We start from the raw sequence: 11,074 nt of genomic DNA, 5'->3' as shown, positions 1-11,074 counted from the left end.
GCCCCGAGGCGGGAGGGGGCTGCGCCGCCGGTGGGGAGCCGCGATGGCGTCGCCGTGGGGCTCCTGGCGGCTCGGCCGCCGCGCAGCCGGGGGTCGCGCCGGCCGCTTGCGCTTTGTTCCCCGACAACTTTTTTTTCCCGGGTGTTTTACCGCAGCCGGCCTGGCGGCGCCCGGTGCGGGCTTTTGGCGGGGGAGGTGTGGATATTTTTGTTGTGGTGGTGGTGGTTTTTAACGTGCCTGCCCGCCCTACACGTGTTTTCCTCGCTGGAAGGGGCAGGGGCCGGGGCGCGGCCCCAGGGCTCCCCCCGGCAGCAGCCACCGCCGCCAGGCGCCGGCTGCCCCCCGGGTTTGTCCCCTCGGCGAGGGGCTACCCGCTTCTGGGTTTTGTTTGTTTGTTTTTCCGCCTGTCTTTAAAGCTTTTGAAAAGCGGCAACTTTTCATCGCGGGGTCTGGCAGCGTTTAAACTAATGAGACCCTGGAGGCTGTGCTGGCCAGGGGCTTTCGGGGAGGTGGCGTCCCCCTTTTCCCTCGACGCGGTAAATGGCGGCGCAGGGAGGCCAAGCGACCGGCAGGTAGAAAGTCGAGGTCTGGGCGAGGCGGCGCCAAACATAGGCACCTGCTTATCGGCAGTGGGGTTTGCCACAGCCCCTTCGGCCCTCGCCCGCGAAACGCTCTTCCTGTTCCCTTAAAGCTCAGCTGTTGACGGAAGGAATGGTACCAAAGTGGCCATCAAGAAACTGTACCGCCCGTTTCAGTCTGAACTCTTCGCCAAACGAGCCTACCGAGAGCTGCGCCTCCTGAAACACATGAAGCACGAAAATGTGAGTTCAGTCATTAGCAGATCCCCTCAAGGTTGCTGCGGCTTGCAGGCACCAAAAAGAAGTGTGATCTGCTGCTGTCCCCTGATCTGCTGTCCCCTGCCTCCATAATACACCAGCCCTGGCAAGGCAGCTGAGTACCTGCATAGGATTCAGGAGTCTTTCAGCAAGACCTGTGTGTCTGTCTTTTGTCCGTCTGCCTTTTAACCTGCAAATACCAGTTCAAGCAAACTGGAGCGTCCTGTGGGACGCAGTTTCATTGCAGTCCATGTGCGTGAGGTTGGGTGGAGAAGGTTAGGACCGCGGTGGGATTTGTGCTCAAAGCTAGAGGGAGAGAGATTAAGAGACCCGAAATCTGAATCTCGATCACCACACGCATGAGATGTAGGAGAGTGGGAGAGTGTGGATCTGTACTGCTAGCATCTCTTTGCTTGAAGTTGGATGTGGCATGCACGCCTGTCTCTCGAGGAAGAGGTCTGGTCTTGCCTTTCATGAAGCGTTTGAAAGTTTCAGGTTTGTACTAATGGGAAATGGGAAGAGTTTACGAATGAGTAAAAAAAATTGCTTTAGAGGCATAATGTGTCTTCCTGGATGCTGAGATAAGGAGGAGAGATCTGTGTGAAAACAGTTTTGTGGGATGAAAGCATGAATGGAAACCAGGTCAGAAAGATCCCGGGGTGGGACTGGAAGATCACAGTTAGTGGCTTTAAATGCTATTTCTGAAGAGTACATGTGAAGAAAGAGTTTCAGGTGACTTTTAAAAAGATAGATACAAGAATCTATTTTAAAATGCTAATGATGTGGGAGATTATAGTTTTCCATGGAGGCTATTTGAGCAGAGCTAAGAGCTGGAAGGTGAGAATGAGAGAAGCCAGTAGTAATAGCAATAGCCAGTCGTTGCCATTGCACGTTGCAGTGTTAGCATTCTGAGTACCAGCAACAACTAGGTTCATTTCGAGGAATAATCTCTACGATATCCCGGCTGTCTGGAGAAAACAGACCTTACTGTAGGCTTATGAACCCGTGTGCCTGTTTACCTTTTAGTCTGACTCTTTTAACATATTTGATCGTTTTACTTGAGGAATCCTTAGAAATAACTGCTTTTTACCATTGTTGTATATATGTTAAAGAGTTAATGTTTAACTTGTGTGTCATACAGAGTCTTTCATACTCTCAGCATTTACTGTACTCAACATTTGGGAGCAGATCAGCTCATGCAGTTGCCAAACTCCTAACTGTCTTCCGAATTTTGAGATTATTTTTCTTCCATTTCTCAGAATAATTTGTTCTTCAGGTGGCTAGCGTTTTCCAGTACTGGCTCTTTTTGTGCTGCATATGCCCTTCAGGATAATACTCTGGAACCCTTCCATAGACTTGTTTGGCAATCAAAAGAGTCTAGAAGAAAACACACACTGAGGAATATGAGTGCAATCTGTACAAGTTACAGATGAATACGTAGGAAGGAAGGGAAGAACTTAGAGTCTTAGAAAACATTTTGGACCACAGAAATAAAAATTCGGTCTAGGTACTGAGGAAAAGTTTCATCATGACTTTACTCGTTAGAGAGCAACGAGTGAGTAAATGGTCATGCAAGGAATTCATAGGCATTGTGGAGACAGAAACCAACTGCTCCACCCGTCCAAGATGAGGCTGAAATGGCAGTACAACCCTTCTAGAGAATTTCCATCCTCCATTCCAGTCTCATACCATTCTACCAGGCATTTTGACCACTGTGAATGGGGAATAGCAGCAAAGCCCTTTAGGATTTCTAGCCCCTTGCTGATCCCGTGCTACTCCCTTAACCACACTGCCCTTCGAAAATTAGGCCAACGTGGCAGTATCACTCCTCAGCAGGATTTTCAGCCCCCCCTCTTTTGATCCACCACCCTTCTGTCAAAGACCTCCTTCTTTGTATTTGCCACCAAAGGATGGATTTAGAGGGAGACAATAAGGCCTGGAGTTTCTGGCTTCTCCTGCCTTCAGTTCCCATTCATGATGGCATTCCCCAGTGTGTAGCACAACTGCTGTGTCCTCCATCATCCCCGCTGTGGCTTCCACAGGGCGAGCTATTGTACTTGGAAAGTCCTCCACTTGCTTGAAGGAGTTAGTAGAATAGAAAATCATACCTGAAATATCATACCTGATTTTTTTTCTAAATTAATACCTTATAGTATATTTCTGTATAGTAGCAGATATCTATCTTTCTGGCTCTACTGTAAATGCAATTGCTGTTAACAGTGAAAGAAATTGAAGGGATTGTTTTGAAGACCACAATAAAATAGTGATGCCACTGTTACCTCTGTCTTGAATATTAGGAGTCTAAGTATGTAGAGGAGGTGATGTGTAATAGCCAATTTAACTGTATTGTTGCTATGTATTATACTTAAGATATTGTTGCAGTATTGCACTGACCTGCAAATCTTCCTCTTGCTTTTTTTTCTGCTCCAGCGTATGAACTGTTTAAAGATTCTGTTTATTTGATAGTTAAAATCCATCTAATTTGCGGTTCTAATCTGTTTTTCTTTTAAAATGGCCTCTGCAGTCATTATGCATTTGATGTTGGATTCACATGAAAAGTGTTTGTGGTGGTTTGCTTGTTTCCCCCACTGTGATTAACTTTAGATAGAATATCTCTGACCTTCGTATCTTTTGGAGATATATTGTGTTGTGTTAAGCAGGTAGCAATACAGTAGCAATGCAGTACATTCTCGTTAGTTCGTTTATGCTTTATTCAGAACAATAGAAGAAAATGTAGTAATCTGACACATTATGTTAAAAATAGCATCTCTGATTCGCTATTAAGATAGTAGGAGATACCATGTGCGAGGATGATATAGTATATCAGTATGCCATGTTTTATGGAAAAAAGCTGAAGAAAACTTCTGTTTAGTATTCTAGACTTCCTTCCCCTGTTATTGATCCTTTGAGGCATACGCGCCTGTACTTTGAAAGAAAAGGCTGTAGGATGACCAGTCATCCGGTAAAAACAAATATGGGAGTCATCTTCCTGAATTTTACTGGATTTGTATCTTACCTTGTAAGAAGGTTAACTCACATGGGTCAATATGCCAGTCTACTTAGGCATTTTCAGGAATAGACAGGTCTGGATGCAGGGATGCCCATCTCTCATTAACGTGCTGGATTTTTGTGCTCCCTAATGGCCAAAACAGCATGCCACTTTAGTGTAGCGGACAGTATTTTATATAAGCAATGGAAATTGGTAGCAAGGGACTTCTCTTCATCCATCTGCAAACAAATCCATGGGGAAGAGTGGTGTAAAGCACCACGGGTGGAGGCCATGTGTGAAGCAGGGGATACCTGGCTGTTAACAGATAAAGCACTTCTGCGGTTTAATAGCAGTGGTATCCATTTTTTTTGGTAGGCCTCTTAATTTGTGAAGATGGGGACGTTTCAAAAACATCAAAAGCTAATTCTGCTGCCTAAGAAGTAGTTTAACCCAAATCAGTTCCTCAGACATAGTCAAAAAGAAAAGTTAATTTCCAGCACAATAAGCTGCTGGATCACTGTATAGCTGCATAGACAGATACACTGCACAAGAGAGGGAATGGTGTAAAAATGAGGCATAAAAACAGCTAAGGCAGAATGAAGGAAGCGCTGCTTTTTTTCATTTATTCGTGCTGGCTTAAAGTATTCATCCCACTACAGCCTTCGTAGATTTAGAGTTTTTCTTTAGCATCCACTGTATCATCTATACAAGAACAGACTGTTTACTGCTAGGAAGATTTTTCGGTAAGGCCGCTTTTGTTCCCTGATTCATTCCCTTTTGAGTTTGTCTAAAGTGGGAGCCCTTAAAACTTTTTTTATTTACTAAACTTTATTAAATTGCAGCTCTAAAAATAACTTTATTAAATTGCAGCTCTAGATTAAAACCAAAAAGAGAATGAAGACATTGCCAGTGTACTCACTTTGTCCCTGACCTTGGCTCTCTAACTCTTGCTTAGCTCTGTATACATGTATAATTCTGAAGTTAATGGAGATATTTATGTTTGTAAAATTAAACCCAGACAAGTAAGTAGAGGTGTAGAATCTGTTGTTTCATTTTGTTTCATTTTGCACATAACTTGGATTTTGGTCTGCATTTGATTTGGAAGTGTTCTTATGATGCCCATTTTCACTGAAACAACAACTCTCTAGTGACTCATGCTAGTTCAGTCTTAGTGCCCTTCTCACCTCTCAGTTTGCTAATGGAAGTTTTGAAGTTACCATCAGGAGTACAAAATCACTGGCAAAGGGAGACGGCACTTGAGAGAAAAACAGTGGCTAATGCTAATACTCATATTTTTTAGAAGGCAGTGTGGTTTTCATGAAAATGTGCTCTACATGTGTATGTATGTATCTATGCATACAGATACGCACACACAGAAATTCTGACCCAGTTCTGACCGACTTAAGTTCTGAATGTGTTTTTAGCGTAAAATCCTTGACAAATGCCCTTTAAACATTTCTTAAGTTGAGTCAGTTAATGTTCTACAGATGTTTTCCCTTCCTGGAAACCCTATATGGAAGAGTCAGCTGCAATATTTGTTTAAAGATACTCTATAATATGTTCTTATTCTTTGCTCTATGTGGAAATTATTCTCTGGTGTATTCCCACATCTGAAGAACAATGTATGTTTTACATTAGGAGGACTATTTAGCTTTTTTTCCCCCCTTTTGGAAGGAACTCAAGTGTCTAACAGACACCAAATCAGCTCTCGTGCTGCAGTTACTTTTCTGAGGATGGTGCAGGCATTTGGTTTTAGGGCAGCTGGTACTTAACATGTTGAATTCTGTATTTTGAAAAAAATGTATTGTTGGCTGTTTGTTTAGACGTACACAGTGTCAACCAAGGGAGGAGTTTGTTCCAGAGAAAATAGTGGGCAACTTCATACTTCTACCAGAGAAAATCTTAAAACTGTCAGCTTTTATGATTCATCTAACTTTCCATGAGCATAAGAAGAGCAACTGTCTCTGAAATACATAAAACCAAACCAAGAAGGGAGTTCTAGGTGAAAGGTGCCTTAAGATTACAAATACAGCATGCAGAGTGTGTGTGCTCACTGTGGTAGAAGACGTTTCCTGCAGGAAGTTCTGCTTTATGAGTTGCCACTGTCTGTGCTAGGTAAAAGTTTGTGTCCTTCAGGTGTAAGTGCCAGTAATGTGCAGCTTGGGAATCCAGGATGGAAGTGGCAAATTTCCATAGGGTTTGTAAGCAAAAGTGCAGTTACGGCTGTATAGTTTCTTGCTGACTGTAGGAGGAAAAGACTCTTGGCTACTTCTGCTGGCTGAAAGCTTAGAACAGCTAGGAATGTAAGAGGACAACAGCGTCACTTATTTTAGTGATCAAAAGCCAATAAATCCATGTAGTGTTATTTCTTGTCACTTCTTTTACTTACTTTCATAAAGCTGTCTAATAGTTGCCTTTTATCTAGGCTGAGTTTCAGCTGTTAGCCACTTATACGCACCCCACTCTTAGATACCAATAAAGCAGACCGATTACCTCAGTCCAGTGAAACGAAATAAGGAGGACAGCACTGAAAACCTAATCTTCTTTCTCTTTGGATTGTCATCCCATGCAAAGATAAAGAAGTGTATGTCCACAAGATTTGGATTTCTCAAATGTTGCCTGTGGGTCCTTTGAAAGAAGAACGCAGTTACTCAAGCATGGCTTGTGTCTACAGGAACGTTCACTTTCTTCTCCCTTTCTCTGCTACTGTTTTTACTGGTGGATTGTTGTGCCTCCCCATGTTACTTAGCTTCCCTGAAGTTCTGAGGTGCTTTTATTTCACAAAGAGCAGAGAGTCCTTAAGCCCTCAGGACTACAGTGAGTCTGTTCAGAAAAGTCGCCTTCTCCCCCCCCACCCGCCACCCCCGCCTCATTGTTCTCTGGCTTTTTCCTTTGATTCTTTGTTCTTTTGCAACATACAATTTTATGGCATTTGGCAGGATACTATGCTTGGTTTGTCAGTATTACACGGAAGAAAAGGAAAGGAGCTCTCTGTCCATCAGCAAACATCCCTCAGTATCGTGTAGCAGAACTGCTAGGTGAGGAAGAAAAGTGGCTCCAGTATGAGCTTTGTGCATGGATTATACAAAAACTGAGAATGCCTAGCATAGTAAAAGGATTCAGGGACCCTGTGATGTGGAACAGCACAAGAGCATGAAGATGAAGCTAATCCTGCAGAAAATTTAATGCAGTATGATATATAGTTCAGTGCACCCCAGCAAGGATCTCTCTTTGAAAATGTTCATGCATTTGTATACTGAGTGCCAAAGCCGCTCAACTTCACAGTGTTTTCATGCGTAACATCCCCAAGATAAAGAAGCACTTACTGTATAAGAGACGTAAGCTACATTACTTACTAATTTATACATGATCTGAGTCTTTGGTTGCTTCACTGCTGCTTACATATAAAATTTCCTTTATAGAAGTACAGTGGAACAGTCCTGGAATACAGGTAATCAAATAAATGAAGGTGCGTGGGAGGACATAAGGGTAGGAGCTCTTAACTGTTGTGTTCCATCGATGCAACCGGGTTTGGAAAAGGAAGCAGCTGTCTACTGAGAAGCAAAGGACAGAAACTACCTTACAAACGTGAAGCTATTGTTTATTCGTTGACAGTTGTTAAAATTGGTCAATATAAATGTCTTGTATGGGGGGAAAAGGAGGAGGAGAAGGGTTGAACACACTGCCACCCTCTCCCCACTAGCTTCTTAGGAAAGAGACAAAACAGAGTAAATATTTGAGTAAAAACATATCCCATGTAAAACAAGTTAGAGCAGTAGAGGAGTAGTTTTGCTATTACTGTGGTTTCGTGCTACAAAATTCTGCTGGAAAAGGGGAGAGGCACCATACTGTGCTCTCTGCTTTGGGTTATATATTTTGAAACGAGGAAGTTATGTTAGTGGAGTTCACAGATATCCAAGTTATTTTCAGTTAGATGGCCAGCTGTAGACAAAGTACATCCTTTGTGGGCTTCTTTGCTCTAGAAATTGTCTTTTAATAGAATTAATGGGAAAAAAAGGAGACCATACAAGGGTAGTGCTGCTGCTGGTTTCCACAGATGCTTTTCATGGCTATCCCAGAATGTGTAGTGAGTTCATTACTTGTCTATGCCTTCATCTCTGATCATAGTAAGTGTGCTGAGTTAACACCCAAAGTATAACTTCAGAATGTTTGAAAGGTACTTCGGTTATATTTCGTATAAACCACACTATGAAAAATAAATGATTCTTGGAGTTTATGTTTTACTCTAGCTTACTTTTGTGTTGGGATAGTGTCTTTAAGTACTGTAAAATTTTTACAAATATTACATTTAATTGAGAGAGAGCATTTTTCACAGACATAGGATTTTCCGTGATACTATGGAGGAGAGAGTTTCCTACACTCTGTCCAGCTCTTTTCCTGAGGGAGTAGCTGGAGCTGCATCTTCCTCAAAGGATTTATTTTATCCTGTACCTCCCTGTTCTTAACATATCTGCAGAAAGCTGTGACATAAATGGAAATAATAATGACTCTGTTCCAGTAAAGGAAAATCATCTCAAAGCACAGCTGTTAAATAAAGATCACTGAGGAGAAGGAAATGGATCCCTCACTTTTTTCTTTAAAGGACTAACTATGAGTTTGACTTGACTTACCATTGTGGAGACTAATATGAATTTAAGGAGTTTTAAAAAGCTCACTACATAAAGCAAAAAAAAAAAATGTATTGTGAAATACTTGACATGTTAAAAGAGAAGCTAATTTTTGTTTTGTTATTTAAAATGCCCTTCAGTAGGAGGAGAGTGTTGGTCTCTGTGGTTTTTTTCACTTCACAGATTTTGCAACAGTGAAAGCAAATGGTAAGCTTTTCTCCATTAGTTTGCACCTTTATCTCAGAATTCAGTAATGTATTTTGCATGTCAGGAGCCATAAAGTAACTACCAGAAGCCTTATTTATTGTAATGGAGATGAGGTAACATTTTACTGAACTACATTTTACTGAACTTCATTCATTTTTTTTTAGTCTGATATGATCTGTATTGAAATGCGTTCTTCAAGTTTCTGTGTTTCACACCGGGAGTTTGATACCAGTTTTATATACTTACCAATGTGGCATGGCATTCATACTATTTCATCTACTGCTCTGTCAGTTCTTTTCATGTTGTCCCTGTATCATTCACTGCTATGTTCAGATACGATGGAGTTTATTTTCTTATGTTTCATATCGCTTAGGCAAACAGCTTATGTAAGTGAAGGCAAGGAAACCATCTCCATGAAGAGAACAGGAAGGACTTCTTCCCCTGAAAAAGTGGGTTTTTATAGGGAAAGGCATACGTTGTGGATAAGATTACTGTTAAAAGATCAACTTCCTTCTTTATAATAGTGAAATCATTAGAATATGGAGAGCACACACCTTTTCTGGCCTTATGTGTAGTATGCATGCATACACTGCCTTAGCCTTAGGAAAGGCCCTTTGAGTTGATAATGCCGCATTGTTGTCCTGTACACCTTCCCAGTTCCTCCGTTTTCCCTCCTGTCCTTTCCTCCGCATCAGAAATGGAAAACTTTTGCTATAGGCTTGTGTAAAATTCTGATGTAAAAAGCTAAAAAATTATTTCTTTCTGTAATGTTAGCGCTAAGGATGTTAGTGCAAATGCATGTGTCTTCTGTGGTTCTAGTTATTGTTTTCGTGGTGGTTATGTTATTTAATTGGTTTCATATTACAAACCCTGGGGAAAATATTCTTAGTGATTTTTTTCAGATCTGCGTGGCTAGAAAGATAGAGAGTTATAATCTTCCTGTCTTCATCTTTATTAGATTTTCTATATTGTTTATTCTTGCAACATTTTGATAGCATCCAAGCTAACTGTGGTATTTCTCCCTGAATGAGGAAAGGATAAAAATGTGTGCTAAGGGCTTCGCTACCGGAGAATCTGGAGATTTTTATTTAGAGCTTTAAATAAAGGAAGTCTTCTTTCTTTTCCTGTAATTTTTTTCCTGCATTTCTGACCTCCCTTCTCTTTACTTCCGCATACTTTTTTTAAAGATCTCTATTAAAGTATCTTAATTATTCCCCAAAACAAAGGCCAAAATGCATCTTCATTGTTATCAAAGTAGATTTTATAATTCTTCTGTGATGTCAGACAACATAATATGGTGCTAACTGTGCTTTCTTTCATGAGGTCTGATTACGAATTTTTACAGTTTTAATTTGGTGTATAATCCGATGTCCTTAAACTGTATAGCCATGGAGATAGGTTTGAATAAGGTTGAAAAGGTTATAAATCTTTTAGGAATAATAATCATAATCTGTTCACTTTTCCATTCCTGTTGCTTTCTTTCCCTTATGGAATCTGTCCCATTTGTTAATACCTGTTGAAAATAGGAAGACAAGATTAAACAGTTAACTTTTGAAAAAAGGTTTCAGAATGTCAACACAGAGGCCGTTCAGCATTGACAAGGGGATTGGAGACAGACGGCCCTGGCATGGTTTTGTGATGGTGTGATAGTCTGTCTCACTGCCTAGCTTATAGACCTAATGTAATTTTTGTCAGAACTGTTTTGGGTAACTTTTTATAGTGTGACTTTCAACTGTTTTCTTTACTATAGTTACCTTGGACTTCTGGCGTGCCTTTCTAAAAAACTATCATAAGACAGTTCCTATAAAGGAGGAAGTTGGGAGAGGCATGTGCACCAGCAGAAGACCGATCCAAAGAGCTACTGTTTTAGACAGCACATGTTCCAGCAACCCAAATGACTGTATTTCAGTACTGACTTGGCAGCCTGGATCTGAGAAAGGAGTATGAGTAGTCCAGTGTGTAGAGCCCTTGACTGCTGGCAGTGTCCTAGATCCTGTTCCCTGCTTAGAAGACTCCCCTTTAGTAAACAGAAATTGTCAAGAATTAGTGCCTCGATGTCTGGAGTAAGGAACATGGGAGTCTTCCCTGTACACAAATTAATTCCTTTATTATTAGGTAACAGTTACGGTCTTCCATGTATTCTTTGTGTGGCCTGCTTATAAGTGTTCTCAATAGTGACATTTTCAGTACGATCTGCAAGAGTGCTTTTCCTCCCTCTTTGGGAAAATCTTTATGGCTTGCGATCAGATATCTCTGTGCAAGGCTTGACCCCTTTAGATTAAGAAGGGAGTTAAATTTAGGCCTTTCATTTACTGACTGAATGCTCACATATTAAGCTTCTTTGAAAGAAGGGAACTCAGGAAACCACTTTTTCTGTCCATCTTTTAAAAGAAAGCAGTGGCCTTAGCTATACG

The 11,074-nt window shown here is 41.2% G+C and overlaps 1 protein-coding gene across 4 annotated transcripts in view; it reads left to right on the top strand.

Moving 5' to 3' along the window:
- The window catches only part of MAPK12 (mitogen-activated protein kinase 12), a 44,976-nt gene that overhangs the window by 399 nt on the left and 33,503 nt on the right, over window positions 1-11,074 (top strand). For 2 of the 4 annotated variants that reach the window (XR_011139007.1, XM_068931582.1), the window contains exon 2: window positions 692-821. Coding sequence is in view for 3 of the 4 variants with exons in the window: in XM_068931582.1 (XP_068787683.1) it covers window positions 692-821 (130 nt within the window). In the remaining variant the exon portion in view is untranslated. Of the gene's footprint in view, window positions 1-2; window positions 586-691; window positions 822-11,074 lie in introns of those variants that run through there. The other 2 variants (XM_068931591.1, XM_068931590.1) reach the window with 2 other exon arrangements.

This window comes from Struthio camelus, chromosome 1 (assembly GCF_040807025.1).
Source record: "Struthio camelus isolate bStrCam1 chromosome 1, bStrCam1.hap1, whole genome shotgun sequence".
NCBI lineage: Eukaryota > Metazoa > Chordata > Aves > Struthioniformes > Struthionidae > Struthio > Struthio camelus.
This window is presented reverse-complemented; position numbering and strand designations above follow the sequence as displayed.